This window comes from Barbatula barbatula (assembly GCF_947034865.1).
Source record: "Barbatula barbatula genome assembly, chromosome: 9".
In the NCBI taxonomy this organism is placed as follows: Eukaryota; Metazoa; Chordata; class Actinopteri; order Cypriniformes; family Nemacheilidae; genus Barbatula; species Barbatula barbatula.
This window is the reverse complement of record NC_136772.1, coordinates 5,544,081-5,563,145: the sequence shown is the minus strand read 5'-3', so window position 1 is coordinate 5,563,145 and position 19,065 is coordinate 5,544,081. Positions and strand designations below refer to the sequence as shown.

Genomic DNA, 19,065 nt, shown 5'->3' with positions numbered 1-19,065 from the left:
TTCAGTCTAATGTGACCAACAAAGTTTGCCATTTTAATGTTTTGAGTCTAAAACACTCTTCCTTATTCCTTATCCTTGCTGTGATTTGGGCCTAATTTAAATGGAAGGATTCAAAAGAAGTTGAATACGGCAGTGCATAAGAGTCGAGCAACTAAACCGACACTTTCACTTTACATCAAAAGGCATCCCATCTCATTTGCAATTCAAACTTTGGGTGCAGTGCAAAGTGATGATGATCCTGTAGGATTAAATGTTTTGCATTTTATTGGGTGTCACTGTGGAGGTCAATAATTCATATTGAGGGCTGAGTCTTGTTTCTTCAATCCTAATTGGAAATGCTTTGAAAGGGGTTGCTTTTGTTGACATAACGGAAATGATTTTATCATTTTGGCGATTTAAAAAAATACACATTGATATATTTCACATGACATTTGCCATCAGAAAACGAAAAAGTTAATATGCTTGTGAATATTTCACAGTGTATGCTAAAATGATATTTTTTCAAAGTCAAAGAAGTGGCGGACGGTCCAGGAGGCTGAATTTGCTTGCAAAATCTCTGAACATGCAGATGAACCAGTTTTGATGCCCAGAGCACTGCAGAACTGCAGCTGACTCACAGATAATCTCTTTAAAAGGATGAGGGATACTCAGGGGGTTTTAAAAAGAAAAAAAACAGCTTCTGGTCTGTGATAGCTCGGTGGAAGCAGTTTCGGGTGCCGCACTTCACGGTTTTGATTCACATTTGCTCCTGGATTTGAAGGGATACTCCACCCAAAAATGAAAATTCTGTCATGAATTACTCACCCTCTGGTTGTTCCAAACATGAATATTTTTTTGGTTCGATTGAACACAGAAAAATATTTTGGAATAATATTGGCATTAAAATATACAGTTTTAAAGCACCATTGACTGCCGTAGTAGGACACATTTAAATGGTAGTCAAAAGTGCACCAGAACTGTTTGTTTTCTTACATTCCATTTTATATATATATATATATTTTTATATATATTAAATTTTAATTTCTTTTTTGTTTATTGTTATAATTTTACTGCTTTAAACGTATTTAGTTGTTGTATTTTCAGTTAAAGTTTTAGCAATTTTGGTATATGCTTTGGTCATTTTATATATATATATATATATTTTTCATGTTGCTATATAAAAGTAATTAAATTTTAATTTATTTTTTGTTTATTGTTATAATTTTACTGCTTTAAACATACTTCAGTTCATTTTTGAGGCAATATTTCAATTTTACCTTAAGTATTTCCCAAAAGTTTTAGGTCAATATTTAATTTGATTCCAATGAACAGAAACATTTTCAAAATTTTAATTTTAGTAAAGTAAAATAAAGTTTGATTCAATCACAAATGTGCAGCTCTGTATGATAGGTCATGATGTCACTATGTTTATACAGTAGCTGTTACAGGTGCCAGAAAGTAGGCAGAAGAATATAACATGAATGGTCAGGAGCATGCTTATAGAGGTATATACAGAGTTTTCAGAAAACTTTCCTGTTATTTTTACAACACCTGTTTCTGTGGATTGTGTTGTAAACGTATCGGGTCATGGTGGAAAACCGATATGCATGAGCAAATTTCTAAGAGATTCTGGTGACTGTTTTTCTCTAACTTGGGCAATCTTTAACTTTTGCAAGATCATCTTATACCACATTCAGTAGTTTTAATCAACCCTGATCTCTATGGTGTTTTTTTTTATCTCGATACAGGTTAAATGTCATTTTCAGCAGATTTGATGAAGTCCAAAGATCTGGGAACATGATCCTCTCATCTTGTTCAGGTAGGAGAATTATTTAATTCCATATCGATCCCCCACTGTTATGAATATTTAGATAATGAATGTTGAGATAATGTATCCTCCTCAATATCCGGGTGAATTTCTAATTGTATTGACTTTATTAGTTGTAGTAGGATAGACCAAATACAGGACCCCCAGGGAGGGGGTTTGGAATACAGTAGCAGTTGAGGAAGTATAGGAGGCTGATATGACATGTTTGTTTGAAAAACAGAAGGGAGGGCTGAATTATAATTTTGCTCTCCCTTGCGGCCCATTGCACATAATATTGCAGGATTTAGACTCATTTTGCATTTCAGTGGGTGGTTGAAATCCAGCATCTGCTGCCCACGTTTGTTGTTATTTCACTAAATTTGAAACTTCTGTTTTTGTGTTTTCCTGGTCTCTTGAACTCTTCCATCCTTGTCTTTGTAAATCTGGTAGAGCTTTGTATCTGTCTATTAAATCGTATTGAACATTAGTCTTGGGATCAGTGTCATTTTAGTATTAAACCTGAAGAAGGCAGATATCTAACATGTTTATGTAAATGTTTTTGCCATTGCCAGCATTTGAATGCAACATTTTCTCTACTTCAATAATTGCCGTCCTTGCAGAAATATTAAAAGCGTGACATCACAGGATATTTCTGTCAATTTCACTGCTTGTATTTAGTGTAAATCTATCGCACGAGAGCCAGCCTGTCCGGAGTGTCTTTCCTGTGCCAAGATGCTAGTTTGGTATAAAAAAGCTTTTTTCAATCCATCGAAGATGAACTCCATTGTTGAGCATTTTGTGAAATGCAGGAGATAAATGAATAAGCAAACGGATGCACAGATCAACTGTATGTAGATTACATGCTATCTTTGTGAAAGGGAAATTCTTTCTAGATGCTTATTCGAAAGAGCTGGGTGGCTTTTGTCTAGGGTGCAGTCACAAGACCAAATCAGCAGGAAGGGAAAGGGAGAGAGAGGCGGAGATACGAGTGAGAGCGAGTGTGTGTGTATGTAAAAAACAGAGCTTTGTTGTGTATGCAGTCTCTCCATGGGAATTGAAGAGACGCTTGCCCTATGACAACCGGAGAAGGTAAGCAGTGGAATGGCACTTTTAAGGACAGGGACAGATGAAGGTAACGTTGGGTGCTAGTTGTGTTAAACCTGCAGCTGCTGTTGTGCACAGTAGACAACATGTTTATCTGCCTGTTGTTGTTTTGGAGAGAACGTGTGCACTGTTTTGAGATGAATTTCTTTTTGCATCGGTGGTTTTCTGGTATGTTTGGTTGGCGTGTTCTTCAAAAGGCAAAGGAGTTGATGCTTCGTAACTTTGGAAGAGTAAAATATCGAATCATTCACGTTGTCATCTGATTAATATCTGTGAAATATACTTGCCAATAAAATATTCAAAAAATCTATTGATGTATGTCAAGAGATAATTATAGGTTGTTTGCTTTCGTTTCACATTGCGCCACTGAATTGTATTAGGGATGCACATGTTGTTCCTTTTGATCGCTCGCTTTCTCCACAGATAAATGAAGAACTGGGGGCGGCGATAGAATTGGGGTGATAGAGTGAGTTTGTCCTATTTTTAATTGTTGTTTTACGTAGGCAAGCTTCAGACAGAAGTCTATGGCTGTTGCATCACGTTATCGCTGTCTTTTGTTATTGGTGTTTGTTTTTTAAGGTCGGTCAGTACCTGCAATATCTGCTTTAAAAAATGCCAAAGTCACTATTTGACTATTGATTAACATCATTTATCTTGTCCAGGTGACCAAGGTGATGTCATCTAAAGACAGAAGTGGCACATTTGAATAAAAAACATGCTGCGATGTGGATGCACAAAATGTAACCAGAAACATGTAGCCCTATAATGAAAGTAAATTTGGTTCATAAATAAAAAAATAAAATAATAATCTGTATGAGGATTTGAATTTCCCCTTCAGCCATTATTAGTATTTTGCCATAATACCGTTTAGGGGTGGACGATTTGGCCCAAAATCTCCATTAATTTAACGTTTTCTCTTGATTACGATTATTGAACGATTTTAAATCGCTTTAGTTTATTTTACTTATTTTTCTCTGTTTTTTTGCCCGGTGTAGTTCACTGAAATATGTCCAACTAAAGGTGGAGTATTTTTTCTAATGAAACATTTGTTATCTCGTGTTATTTTAAGAGAATCAAACCAAATACAAACTATTTATGGTTATTTATTGAACATATCGAACAATACACATCTTTGTATGTTCTTTTTAAACATTTCCATACGACCTCTTTAATTCTCGGAAGACATTACACTTTAAGAAGTTCATACAACCAAAGAATGTGCAAATGTCATCCGTGCCTTTCACTTGATATTGAACTCACAGTTAGCAACACAGCTTAGCACGAGATTACGGCTGAGGCCGTTGTGACAGAACAAAAGGTTTATGTCCTACGGCACTGCAATGTAAACATGTCGCCAGGGTTTTGAGCTCTTGGCCTGACATTCCCAAAGTCACTCAGACATGTTATGCTGTGTCATCTCAGTCCAGTCAGCAGCTACAGGAAGTTGTCATGTGACACAGCGGCAAGCGATGTGAACAAAATTATAGGGAGAGTTGGTTTTAGTTTTTTATTTGTGCGGTAAACAAATTATTTTGCTTTAGGTTTATGAAGTGCCATATCTTAGTGTAAAATATATGCACCAATTAATAACTTCATTGGTAAAGTATGTTCTTTTATAAGGTAAATATCTTAAACGATTAAAGCAAAATGCTAATGGAACACGTTAGTTTGATCTATTACGCCAATTTTGTACTGCATTTAAAAATCTTTCCGACGTGTATGTTTTGTCCATTAAAAAAATGACATTGAGTGTGTTTACATATGCAACAAAAGGCTAAAGTCTGCCCACAGTCACATGGGAGCGTTGGAGAAGCACTTTTGCGGAAATCGTTCAAAGCTTTGCAAATCACACAGAAAAGATTAACGCTCCTCGCTGAAATTAGGGGTCTCTACATGAAGCATCGGGGCCAGGGAGATTAAGATCAGTGCTAAGGTTTTGTCACCTTGCAAGGACACACACTGTTATTTGTTAAAGTAATGAAAGTAAATATTATCCTCATTTGAGCACCGCCCTGCTAAATATATAAGTTGGAATCAATGTCGTCTATCGTCTTCTTGGCAGTCTGGGTTCTTTCTCAGCTCTTTGAAGAAATGTTATTGAGTGAGACAGGTGTACTGTTTTGATTCTCTAGCGGAAAATGATTTGTTGAGATGCATGGTCATATAGTGCAGTCACAGTAGATGCTCAGAGGCACGTTGACAATAGCTGAAGAACACGTATGCACTTAAAGGAATACATATGATAATTCCCTTATTATTTACTTAACTGTATGCCATTCCAAATCTATATGACAAAGTAAGTGAGGACCAACGTCACCATGCCAATAAGTACAATAATAAAGTACAAACAGTCAATACTTTGTGAGCGCACATCCCGAAAACTCTTAAAGAAATGTGGAAACAGCAGACAAACTATAAGTGGCCCTTTAAACATATTTTCAAATGTTTTTAAGCCACACAGTGTTATTCAAGGGATAGTTCAACCAAAATGTATCTACTTAACCTCGAGTTTCCAACCTGTATACATAGGAAAAACACTAGTGTTGTTGTTTTTAAGCAGCACGTGAAAAGCAAAACAATTGAGATGAGACATTTCTGCTACGAGGGAGCGATCGCTATTTAACCAGTTATCTAAGAGCTTGCTGTTAGATTGATTTTCACAGCAGTTAAATTTACATTTATGCATCTGGCACATGCTTTTATCCAAAGCGACTTGCATTGCATTATACTATACATTTTCTTTCTAAGTATGCGAACATTGTCTGCAAAATGAAGCATCATTTCATTCTCCAAGCCCACAAATTGAATATTCTGTTACCAATGCGGCTGTCTGTGCGAATCAGTGGGGCTTGCTTATGTTGTGTCTCAAGTCAAAGTAAACTGTTATTACAAAGCAAATTGAGAGATTCAATTGCTTCTTCAGCTCCACAGCTGATACTTTGATATGAAGACAAGAGGATCGAGAATGGGCCTCTTGTTTAGTTTTTGTCTATGACTGTAAGCGGCCCACATGCTGTCTTTTGAAAGATGGCCTTTGTAGACGTATCAAAATTGTATGTCATTGGTCTGATCTGCCGTTGTTCCTACCGCTCCGCGCCCACCAATGCTAGGGGCTGTGTATGTCAGCAGTCGCAATAGTTCACAGAAGACATTTCAGCTAATTTAATTCAAGTGGACCCTCACGGTGTTTTCGTGCCCACAAAGGTTCTTCAAAATCTCTTATTGCAGAGTTAGTCATTGCCCAGCTGAGGGCAGACATCCCTACCTGAGACTGGTTTTGATCTTTTTTTTTGCCTTTTTGCCGACTCAATATTCTCTTTTGTGTTCCACAGAGGAAAGAGTCATATAAAGACTTTTCTTGGACGTTTTGTGTATATGCAATGGAAGTCAATGGGGGTTTGGTCATCAACATTCTTCAAGATATTTGCTTTTGTGTTCTGCAGAACAAGTTTGCAATGACTTGAGTCTAAGTAAATTATGTTAGAATTTGTATTATTGGGTAAACCATTCCTTTAAATACTTTCTACTATCTGAGCACACCAACATTGGCTCGACCAATAGTGTGAGTTCGAGGTGGGGCTATAAGTTTATCCAGCAAACGGTAAAGGAGTGTTTTGTGAGCCTAATGGCGTTTTGGGAACTGTAATGTGAAATGAAGTATGTGCTAATTTTGCAAGTGAGGATATTTTAGGATTTATATTCTATTCAATATGACAAAACCCTTAAGGGTGAAATTTAGCTAAGGTTTTAGTTGAGTGCGATAAGTACTGTAGCACTGATTTTGTACAGTGTTTGGGTATTAGCTATTTTAAACGTAAATGCAGTGATCCCCAGCCTTAAAATATTAACAAGCTTAAAAAGGATGTTTGCATGCATTATATAGCATCCTTATTTAACAACACCATATAATTTGAAGGTAAATATTAACATGCAGATCAATAGTTTTGGGCTTTCTCTATGAATATCTAAATACTACTAACTACAAATGTTAATGACAATTATTTGAATATTATTGGAATATAAAGGCAAAAATGTCATGATGGTGACATCCCTAACACAGCAGAATAGACATCCTGTAGCTTTTTCCTTTTCCTTTTGCCATCCACTTCCTCCCAGACTTGCTAGAATGTCCAAACTTTCGCTCTTTTGAGGTCGACTTTAATTTATCGGTGCCTCCCATTGTAGATAAATCAATTATTTTTCTTTTAAAGGGTCAGTTCACCCAAATAGGAATATTCGGTCTTAATTTATTTACCCTAAAGTTTTCTTTTTTGTTCTGGTACTTGTCAATGGTGGCCAAGAACTGTTTGTTTACAAGTATTCTTCCAAATATCTTTTTACTGTTCATCCGAACAAAGAAATGTATACAGATTTGGAACAACTTGAGGGTGATTAATTAAATGAAGACAGGAGTTTAAATTTTGAGTGAACTGTCCCTTTAAATCTGATTTTGAAATCCTTTGAACAACAAATTTTCACAGCCATGCTTGAAGACTAGCCAAAAAGGGTCTTTGAAGTCTGAATGAAGTTTGCTCCAGTCTTTAATATATTAGGTGGTCTAGCAACATTGTAAAACAAACCTATTTTGAGTCATCGTGAGCATTCCCATGTTCTCTCAGATAGATCTTTCCTCATGTGCATTTCCAGTCAAGATTAATCCGCTTGACATTTGTGTCGCCAGTTGATTAAATATGTGTTTGATTCTTTGGGTCAGTGTACTACATACTGAGTTTGGCCCATACACGATGTCCTAACCAAACATGACGTGATAAGATTTATCCTAGAGGAAATTTGTCTGTCCACGCTAAACGCAAAAAAGAGATCAATCACAAATACAGTACAGCCAATCGGAAGAGTTTTTTTATTTGGCGCACCCTCAAACAGCTGCCTCGCAGCTAAAGAATATAGAGATACAGAGAGGTCTCCCTTGTATTATCATGACTTTCAAGTTAGGTTGCCAACCACCATTAAGATAAAAAAGATAAAGAAGTATTCTGATGATTTCTGTTGCTGCACTGGACGTTTGTAGAACTTGAGTTTTTTAAATGAAGTAAAATTCACTGTTGCATGTTGTATATAACTGGTTAGGACAATGGTCATCGGTTTGTGACCATTTGATATTTAAATATAACTAAATATTGTTAAGTCTTTTGTCAGTCTTGTTTCTTTTACCTTTTCATCTTATTTACTTTTTAACAAGAATCTGGACATCTGACAAAACGTGGCCCATGTTGAAGCAGCATCAAATCAGATTTTGTCAGTAGCGTGCTGTTTTGGAACAGATTAATGATGTTCACGACTGACCCGTTTTCTCGAATGAGAGCACATCTGTATCATTGTTCCTTGTTTCCTCTGCAGATAAGAACTTTGATGACGAGGACTCTGTAGATGGGGGCAGGTCCTCCTCTTCCTTATCGAAGGGCATCTCCAACAGCAGAAGAGGAGGCAGCATGGGCTCAATGAGACGACCCAGTTCTGCTTCTGGATCCAGGGCCGCGGGTAAGACCCAGTTACATAACAAGAGCATAGCCTAAGCTACAACTAAGAAACTAAAGCCAAACGCAGCTCAGAGTAAACATGGTAGATGTTCATAAATGCTGCATGGTTGCATCTTATAAACCTTAAGCGATCCTAAGAAGGTAGTGGAAATGAATGGGGCTTATATTGGATGGCAGGGAGATGTTGAAAGAAATTGCGTTGTGAGTGAAATATTATTTTGTGATTATGGTTCTTTAGGGAAGGATGGAGGAAGTGCCGGAGCCGTAGATGAGGAGGATTTCATCAAAGCTTTTGAAGATGTTCCTGCAGTGCAGGTAATGAGCACCTGAGGTTCAATGCCACAAGTAAAACCAAACAATCACCTTACAATGATATTATCTGTCTATCTTGCATTTTAAACACACATAATTGTGTTCTCCATGTTCAGATATATTCAAGTAAAGAGTTAGAGGATTCATTGAATAAAATCCGTGAAGTTCTGTCAGATGACAAGCAAGACTGGGAGCACAGAGTCACCGCTGTGAGTTATTACTGCTCACTTTATACCGCTGCTCGGTAACTTCTTGAAGAATGCGTTTTCATAGAGGCACTGACATGTTTTTGCATCATTTATTCAGCTGAAGAAGGTGCGATCGTTACTTCAGGCTGGTGCAATCGAACACGAGGGTTTCCTTCAACATCTCCGGCTTTTAGAAGGTGCCTTCAAGCTCTCGGCTAAAGATCTTCGGTCCCAAGTGGTTCGAGAAGCCTGCATCACGCTAGGGTAAGAAGCCATTCTTCTCTACCTTCTTTGTCACTTACATGTAGTCTATCTTTTCAATTCTCAATCAATGACTGTGACAGACCATACCAAGAACAAGATGTTAGTTAAATTTTTTAAAGGTGACCACATTTTGAAAGTTTGGCCAAAATCGTGCATCGCTAGTTTGACATAATCACTGACAGCCGATTTATGATCACTGCGATCAAATTTGTCCTCCGATAAAGTTCTGGCAGTGTCAGAAGGTTTTAGCTACTATCCCGTAGTGTGGCATCTCTTCGGATGGACGACCGTCTTATCAGGAACCAATAGGAGCGCAGAACGTGATGACGCAATTACAGCGGCGATGACAACAATGAGAAAATGTCACACAGAGAGAAAATGTCTGACTGTACAACAAGAAGAAAAACTTGTTGAATTGTGGATAGAGAGAGACTTTTTGTCGGACGTGTCATCACCACTTTATCATGACAGAGGGAAAACGTTTTTGTGCGTGTCATGCGCTTCACCTATCACAGTCTGATGACGAACTTCTTCTGCGGGTTTATTGGCGTTTGATAAACAACGAATTTGTGTATAACTGCCACCAACTGGTATCCCGGACGATCTTCTTGCATGTTTCGTACAGTCTGACATAAATTACAGGTGAGATCGCAGAGTGTGACATGACTTTAACTGGGATCATGTCCGTGTAGTGTGACATGCAACGATCTTAGATAACTATATAAAATCACCCAGTGTGCAGAGCCTTAAGAGTGTAATTCACAAATGCAAACACCCCATCAAAGACATGTTGTCCTCTTCAAAACCAGCTATTTTAAAACGGTAAATGAAGTTGTGACGCGAACCGCCGTGATTGAGAACGGCCTAGCGGAGGTCTTTAATTATTCTCGGCCTTAATGTGTTTCTAATGGAGTGGAACGGAGCTGCCTGGACCGTGCAGGACTGCTCCTCTGGTAAAGTGCAGCCACATGATGGATGTCTAAACAAACTCCATGGCTTAATGTCATACAAACATGATACATTTCCATCTAGAAGTCAACCCATCCTTATTCCAGTCTCGCCATGCGTCTTGTTGATCGGTGGGTTTTGTCCTCTCGCAGGCATCTGTCCTCGCTGCTGGGAAATAAATTTGACCATGGGGCTGAAAGCATCATGCCTACGCTGCTCAACCTGGTGCCCAACAGCACCAAAATCATGGCCACGTCCGGAGTGGAAGCCATCCGCTTTATTCTCAGAGTGAGTTCTGATGACATTGTTTTTTAACAAATGTAATTTTTCTGTCATGAGTCGACTTTGAAGGTAAATAAGACGTATGCCTCAACCTTTATCTTTTTTTATTGATAGCCAACATGTAAGTAAGCTACATTTTGTCAACTTTTTGTTCTACTATCTTTAATGTTACCTCCTAAGTGACTGAGTTGTATTGCTGTACATAAGCAGAAAGTTTGTGTTGCTAGTTCTTGTAGAAATAATTTAGCTTTATCTGGTCTCTTACAGCACACACACTTCCCGCGCCTTATCCCCATTATCACCAGCAACTGCACTTCCAAATCCGTCGCTGTTCGAAGGTAAAGTAGCCCTTTCCGAAGGATCTAAAAACATGAAAAGTTTAAACCAGAAGCACCAAACAGAATTGTCAAAATATTGTCTAGTTTCAAATCTGCTGTTCAATAGGAAAACCATGTAGACCCCCCCACCTTACTCATGTCATTGGTTGTACTTTGATGACCTAGTATGACGATTATGTTTCTGTTTGATGTCCCAAGTGGCACATAAATGGCAACGTTTGAGCTATTTTTATACAGAAAATAAACTAAAAAGAAATGTTCTGCTTGTCACCCCTCCATCAGACGATGTTACGAGTTTTTAGACCTGTTACTGCAGGAATGGCAGACACACACTCTTGAGAGGTGAGTACAGACAGTGAAAAATCACTGAGGCTATAATCGGAACAAAAATGCAATTGTTGTTTTTTGTCAAATCCTTCATGCCCAAGATGTGTCACTTAATACTTGGTACTTGGTACTTTTCCTCCCGTGGCAACCCCCCCCCTTCTGTTTTTGTGACATTTAACTGGTGAAACGTGTGTTACTTATCAAAGCTCGGCTGAATGGGCAGCTGATGATTTTTTTTGCGGGTTGAATTGATGAGCCGGGGATGTGTGGCAACCATGCGTCCCCGCCGTTTCCATGGCAATAGAGCCAAGAGCTCTTTTATAAGGAGAGCCGGGCTTCTCTTCTCCTTTCTTTCTCACTGCGCCGGCTTAAGAGAACTGGGATCTGGCGCCAGGTTCAGAAAGTTTCAAAAGTGTATTCACTGTTTCTTCTGAAGACTGATTATAAGAAACTCGACATGTTTCCTTACTACCCCAGACATGTGGCGGTTCTCACCGAGACCATCAAGAAGGGGATCCATGATGCTGACTCAGAGGCCAGATCTGTGGCCAGAAAGTAAGTCGCTTTTACATTTATAGTTGTTTTATTTGTTTAATGCGTGATCGTTTTCTGTTTATTTACATTGTTTTTATTGTTCAGTCTACAGGGCTCTGTTCTTTGTTGCATGTTTCTTGAAGCGTTGCTATTGACTATTTCTTTACTAAGAAGAGTTCTCTGTCTTCTGTAGGTGTTACTGGGGTTTCCATGGTCATTATAGTCGGGAGGCAGAGCTTCTGTTTCAGGCGTTGGAGTCGACCTATCAGAAGGCCCTTCAGTCTCACCTGAAGAGCTCAGACAGCGTTGTGTCGCTCCCACAGTCTGACCGCTCCTCCTCCAGTTCTCAAGAGAGTCTCAAGTGAGACATGCACGCTTTCATTGAACTTTTGATATCACAGATACTTCATTTCTATATACACATTTATAACTATATATCAGATTATTTTAGATAAGATGCAACATTATTGTGATTGTTTAGAGTGCAAATGCAGGACCAAAAATGGCAGTGGGGGTTAGTGAGGGTCATGTGATGATTTTTCACACGTACTATCAAAAACGTAGTCAATAAACAGAGCTTATATAAATATAGCTTATTTATGTCTTGCCATGACAAATCTTATCTGTATATGTAGCCGTGATCTCATCTCATATTAGACTGCAGCATCTGTTAAATTCTCTGTTGTTCGGAGCGAGTAAGATCATTTTGCATTAACACTAGGGTGATGACTGATAGCTCGAATGATCACAACCTGTGTCCAGTTTCTGTACACAAAAGCACCACACAGTGCTGTCCTGGTTACAAAAAATGCTAGTACGGTGTTAAGCATGTAAGATGTTGATGTGAGAAGTTGGTGATTGCTGAGGTGTTGCAATATTAAAGTAAATCTTTGTATTATTATTTTAGATTCATAATTACACTTAGATTTACACTTTACAATATGGTTGTAATATAGATGTTAACATGAGAAAACGCATTAGCTAAGATGAACTATTGATTTTCAGCATTTAGTCGTTTTTGTTAATGTTTGCTAATGTCAATTGAATTGATTTTAACTTATGATGACAATGACAAGTGGTGTTTTTAAAAATGTATTTGCAAATGCAAAAATGATATTAGGTATAATAAGTATTGTGTATTGTTTTTTTTTCATATGAACTAATACATTAACTTTGTTAATACACAGAACCTTATTGTAAAGTGTCATCTGTGTGGTTATTTCATTTCACCTTCATAAGGCAGCATAAATATTGCGATGATTCTTGTGCGCTTATAATTTAACCATTTTTTACATGTGTATGAAATACTGTCAGTGGACTCATTTTATGATTCCTTATTTGTATTGCAACTCGAAGCATAAATCATTAGAATGGAGATGTTTTAATAGCATCCATGATTAAAATATTAAAATCTGAAATTGAGTTACAGTTGCCAAATTCGATGCTTAGGATATTAGGAAATCTATTATATGATATTCAAAGACAAGAAATCTGCTTCTTGATTTCAACATGCACTTGGCATGGCTGTTTGCTTAAAAAAAATACTAAATCTGGCTCTTAAAATTTAAGAGAAGATGCATAAATACTGGCATCAACCTTTTAATTGCCTTGTCTAGTTCTCTGTGGTTATAGTAACCGTCTATGTTATTTTTCTCATTGAAACCTAAGTCATGGTGCTGCCAACAACATGAAGGGAACTTCATTATACAGCAATTATGCCGTATCAATGTTTGTGCCAAGCTCTTTGTTTTAAACCTTCTTGACAGCCTTCAATAGACTATTGGTTTGAAATCTATTTGCGGTTTCTAAAAACGACTTTCTTATTTACAATTTTACAGTCGACCACTCTCAGTGAAGACTGTCATTGGAGCCCCCGTTACCAGAAGTAAGTGCAACGTGCCGTTGTACACAGCCACACATTTGTAACACAAACATGCAAACCTATTGTGTTGTTTTCTCAGGTAAAGTCATTGGCTCAAGGGTGTCCACGACACCTGGCGCTCTCCAGCGGTCCCGCAGCGACGTGGACGTTAATGCGGCCGCCAGCGTCAAATCCCGCCTGTCCAGCGCAACCTCCCAGTCTCCTTTCAGCTCCGCCGCAGCTCTGCCTCCAGGCTCCTACGCCTCCCTGGGTGAGACTCAGTTACATACCATCTATATTCCCTCTCATCATTAATTAGGAATTTTAATAAAATACTCATAAAAATCAGTGGCTTTTATGGCTGCAGCGGCCCATTAATAAAACTAGATGCTATTAAGCTGCTCTCTGATGAGGAACAAACGACAGGCGTGTCACACGTATCCTGACATTTATTTTCCATTAAGGGGAAAGTTCAGCCTAGTTATTTTAGAAAAGAGTAAAAAATATGAACATAGCTATATCATTATAATGTTCGTTCTTCACTTGATGGCAGAAGAGCTTGGTTAACCACTTAATTGTGACACATCATTCCTTCTGAGCGATATTCTTCCATGAAATATTCGCCGACCGTTATTGTATCTTGGTCTTGTGTAACAGGCAGAACTCATCTCTCGATGCCACTAACTATTACAGTCTATTACTGTGTGTAATGTTCCCTCTGTTCCGCTTTCTAATTCCATAATTCCTCCTAACTGATGGAAGAGATTGTATTTCCTTACCCGCAGTAAAACTCAGTGCGCTTCCATACAAGGCTTCCACGCTTCCATGGGCTTAACTGACTCTAACCTCTGCTTCTTATGCCTCTCCTCTCCACCCTGCACACCTCTGCTTTTCTTTTGTGTTTTTGCCATAAAGATGGTGCGCCTGGTAAAATAGATGGTAAGATGTTTGTGTGTATGTGTTTTCATGTGTGTGTGTTTATGTGTATGATCAGACGTATCCGTCCTATCGCAGGGATTCTGCTAGTGGTCTCATTATACTAGTGGTCTGCATGACCTGTGTGCATGATATCCCCCCATCCCAATATCTGAATCATCTGAATTTACAAAGTCTGGAATGCCATGAGAGTTTTGATATTTCTGTAAACTTTTTCTTTAAGAACTCTCTTGGTTTGTGATCTCATGCCTAAAGTGCTTATCGGTTGATTTTATTGTATAATAAGCAACAACAGTCATATACTGTATCTCTCTGACTTGGAAATGTAATCTTTAGCCAGCGATTCAGTATTTCATTATTTGTTGATTCTTGAAATGGATTCTGGTGTTGGTTAAGTTTATGGTTCATTCTTAAAAACTGATTTCACTGTTGGGACTAGTATTACACGAAGAGCAGATAGCATTTTTTTAACATGATAAAAATTATAATTATTGACTAGAATTGTTATTTTTATATAAATTATCAAAGCTATTATGTTCTTGCATTTATTTACAAACCAACCTTTCATAAACCATGTCATTAAAGTCAGTACATGTTTATTGTTATCTCAAGGGATTTCCTCAGTGTTTGTCCTCAGTGTCTCTTACAGTTGGTATTTAATAACTTTGATATATGTCTCTGTGTCCGTTACTCTGTTCATCTCTATTTCTCAAGCGTTCTGCACGGCCTCATCTCCTTCTATGCTTCTTACCCGCAGGTCGCGTCCGCACGAGGCGGCAGAGCTCGGGTAGCACGGTCGGCGCCAGCAGCACAGTGACGGACAGTCGCGGTCGAAGCAGAGCTAAAATAGTGTCACAATCCCAGCGTAAGTGTTTGTGTAGGAAAATCTATCTAGTCCTCATTCATCTGCAGTCAGAACACACTACAGCATAATTCCAGTCTCATTACAAAAAGTCAATGTAACACAACAAATTTAAAAGACATTAAAATGTTAGTAAGGTATTTGTTGTGGAAGTGTTTGTTATACGTTTTACAATTATGAAGATTGACTGAAAAATACCATCGATAACCATTGAGAGGTTTATGAAATATGCTTTTATTAAACATGCTAATTTAAACTTCTCTATTTGAATTTGGGGTAATTTGAGATAAGATTTCTCCTCCGTGGCAGCTTAGACTCTTAACCGCTGGCCTGCCATCACGCTCATTTTTCGTGTTTGTCTCTGTTCACTTTTAATGTTGTTGCAACTTTGTTTGGCATCTTGCTAAACGTGAAGTTTATGGCACCATTTCCAAGTTGAAGCCGCTTTACGAGCACATGTTTAGATTTAAGTTGCTAAAGCACGGACAAACAACATCTTGCCTGGTGCATGCTGGGTAACCATATGTCACATCAAGCATCTTTTGTAACTGGCTACTTTTCACCTGTCCGTTGCTCGCCTCCATACACAAGGATCCAGATCAGCTAACCCCACTAGTGGTAAGAACCCCGTTCATCAGAATAAAGCTACCCCACCACCCCTCCTTCAGGAAGAAGCATGCATGAATCACATGTCTACCATTATGTTGCATGTCCTGCTTCATAAATAAAATTAATAGAGAATCAGGTATGATGATGATCGGGTGTGTGTTGTTGCTTTGACACTGGTCTTTGTAAATGTTTGCAAATGTGATGTCATGCATTTGCCCGTGTAGAATTCAGTTTCCCATGCAGCTCAAGTAGACCTTGGATCCAGTCTCACACTGTTTGTCCTGCAGATGTGTTTGTGTTTCTTCAAAGCTTTGTCTGTATCTCTCAAATATTAAGATGTCCATTGATTTCTTTGATCTTAATTCTCTTGTCAAAAGGGTATAAAGTTCCAAATCTCTATACATTTCTTTATTCTGATGAACAGAGAAAGAAAGAATGCTTGAAACCAAACAGTTGTTGGCCATTTTTATTTTGGGGTGAACTGTCACTTTAAGGAAAATTACAAGTTTAGCAAACAACTATTTGATGTCTTCATTGCTTTATATTATTGCATTTTAAAAAAACATAAATGATCAAAACAGTCACAGAACATCGAGAATTATTTATAGCAGAGCCAGCAGCTTGTGTTTGATCACCCTCCAAGTCACTTATAATCACTCATAGTCTCCATATTTACCTTTGCAGCCGGCAGTCGATCCAGCTCTCCTGGGAAGCTTTTGGGGCACACGTATGGCAGAATTCCTAGGGCCACTGCCCCAACAACACCCTCAGACAAGTACTCCAGGATCCCTAAAAGTCAGGGCTGCAGCCGTGAGACCAGCCCCAGCAGACTGGGCCTAGGTAAGACCAACACGCTTATCTCAACACAAAATATATTTCGTTTTTTAGTTAAACGTCTTATTTCTTTCTGAAATACAGCCGCTTTTAATAAGAATGCAAAAGCTTTGTCATGTTGACTTTAATCTAAAAGATTTTCTGTAACATTATTGAAGGAAAATATACTCTTAAGTGTTTCATTTGCTTAACCATCATTAAGTAGAAATCCCGTTACATTCCGCCAGTGCAGAATTATGGCATGTGTAGCTGTGTAGCAGCTCAGCATTCATTTAAAATGCTGATGCAAGGGTTTATGGGAAAACCGATTCAGTGGCTCTTCATCGCTATGTGATTGATTTACCTCTTATTGAAGGACGACAGGCCTGATTAGCCAACTGCTTCCATCTCCTCAGCATCTCAGCATTATCTTGCTGTGACAAAACATCACTTTGTTTCGTCTGCCTGTTATGAGATGTTTTCATTTGTGTGAAAAATACACAGAAAATGTGTCCAGGAATTTGTCCCGGGATTGTTCGATTTTGTTCATTCGCACTGCCAGTGATTTTCTGGAATCTGTGCGTGCGTTCACACACATCCTGTGAAGATCCCGTAAAGACACGTGACATAATGTACTGAAATGTAATGACATGTGCATTTCTTTAGTGGTGAAAATATTAGGATCCTTTTATGCTAAATATAAAATAAGCCTAAATCTAAAATATCATTAATGAAAAATATAACGGAACGCTGCGAAGGAAAAATTTGCCAGTATTTTTGCAACATAGCCTAATTGGATTATTAAAAGCACTGTATAATACTTTTACAGTAAAATGATGTACATAAATGTGAATTTAAAAAAAGGTTTTTGCATTTAGATTTTGTAACCATTTCGGAATAAGATCACGCAGATCGAATGGAAAACCAGTTAATAAGCATATTGCACATAATACTATTAAAACATAAATAAACACTTAGATCGGTATATGATCATCAGGTTTATATTGTATACAATATTCATTCATATTGCATTCATCCGTGATTTAGCTAAAGACGAAAGTGTTTTTTGTTGTTAACCAAAGAACATAAATTAAAAAACGATATTTGTTTTTAGTGCCAAATTATTTACGATTTATTATAGATGCGTGTCATCAGTACACAGCTTTTACAACATTGTTTCTGCCTAATGTTACTAGGTCCCCTTTCCGGAATCGGTTTTCGGATCAATCTGGGATGCGTTTGCGTTGACACAGAAGTCACTCTGGCAATTTTATATACATTTTCTGGGATCGGTGGTCTGTGTGAATGGGGTTTTGTAAAGCAGCCTTTTTAAGATCTGAACAATTAATCTCCAGCCAATTATATGAGCTCATTACATTTTTGTCTGTAAAACCGACTCATAATATTTGTAAAAGTTTTTGAATCACTCACAAGCGTATATTAATGCTTTTAAACCAAATGTCTTTTTATGTCCATGTAATCTTTTTTATTAAGGTGCACCAAGCAATTTTTGTCCACAAAGGTTTTATTCATTTATTATATGCTACTGTTGATGGTTTCAAAGCAACAACATAAACAAACGTTACTAGGCATACATGCTTTTGTGGCCTAAACTTAACTTCCGTTACACATCCGCAAAGAATAGAGACCCTGTAGTGTAGATTATCTCTGATAACAAGCAAAAGTAATATCAAGTAAATTACATTAGCTAGCAAGTTAGAAGTATGTATAGTTAGTATTATTTTGAGTTACCTGTAGAAGAACTGTTACTTGCCTTAACTTGAATGTGACAAAGTTACACGACCCATTCAACAAATTGTTTATTAAAAGACTATATATTATATAAAATACAATTCAACCAATTTTTATTAAAAAAAGATGAATAATAATCAATATTAATATAAATCAAATCAAATATGAACAGTTATATTATAAGACACTAGCCAGACCGATCAACATACACAGACCGGAAGTTAACTTAAGGCCAGGCGTGTGCGTCCGATGAAACTGAAATATCTATTTAGTATTTTAAAGTGAGTTTTTCCACAATAGTGTCACACCTAAATTGATAAATTATATTAATTGTTTATACGTTTATCTTCTTTAATATACAATATGTTAAACTGTCAAAGATTTGCAGTGAGCAGGAATCACCTGCTGTCCGTGAACTCTGGAGGTTTCCAAACTTTCGCTTTCAGCAGTGCCGTGATGCATCGACTACCAATACGATTAAAAACATTACAGCACATGTGATCCGTCTTCTGTCAGGTACTCTAGTCATGTAGGAGACAAGATGGAGGACTTCTAAATGATTTATTGTAAACACTCTGAGTTACCGGTAGTTTGATTTATGTGCTAAATCTTATTCATCTTATTCAATATAAAAGGACTTACTCTGTGTAA

At 37.7% G+C, this 19,065-nt stretch overlaps 1 protein-coding gene across 3 annotated transcripts in view; it reads left to right on the top strand.

Moving 5' to 3' along the window:
• The window catches only part of clasp1a (cytoplasmic linker associated protein 1a), a 48,629-nt gene that overhangs the window by 15,448 nt on the left and 14,116 nt on the right, over positions 1-19,065 (top strand). Inside the window, exons 7-20 of one of the 3 annotated variants that reach the window (XM_079464028.1) lie at positions 1,728-1,798; positions 8,249-8,389; positions 8,627-8,703; positions 8,817-8,909; positions 9,007-9,152; positions 10,253-10,388; positions 10,650-10,720; positions 11,003-11,062; positions 11,525-11,602; positions 11,775-11,942; positions 13,420-13,466; positions 13,543-13,713; positions 15,136-15,243; positions 16,534-16,689. In XM_079464028.1, coding sequence (XP_079320154.1) covers positions 1,728-1,798; positions 8,249-8,389; positions 8,627-8,703; positions 8,817-8,909; positions 9,007-9,152; positions 10,253-10,388; positions 10,650-10,720; positions 11,003-11,062; positions 11,525-11,602; positions 11,775-11,942; positions 13,420-13,466; positions 13,543-13,713; positions 15,136-15,243; positions 16,534-16,689 — 1,523 coding nt within the window. Of the gene's footprint in view, positions 1-1,727; positions 1,799-2,786; positions 2,876-8,248; positions 8,390-8,626; positions 8,704-8,816; positions 8,910-9,006; positions 9,153-10,252; positions 10,389-10,649; positions 10,721-11,002; positions 11,063-11,524; positions 11,603-11,774; positions 11,943-13,419; positions 13,467-13,542; positions 13,714-15,135; positions 15,244-16,533; positions 16,690-19,065 lie in introns of those variants that run through there. The other 2 variants (XM_079464030.1, XM_079464029.1) reach the window with 2 other exon arrangements.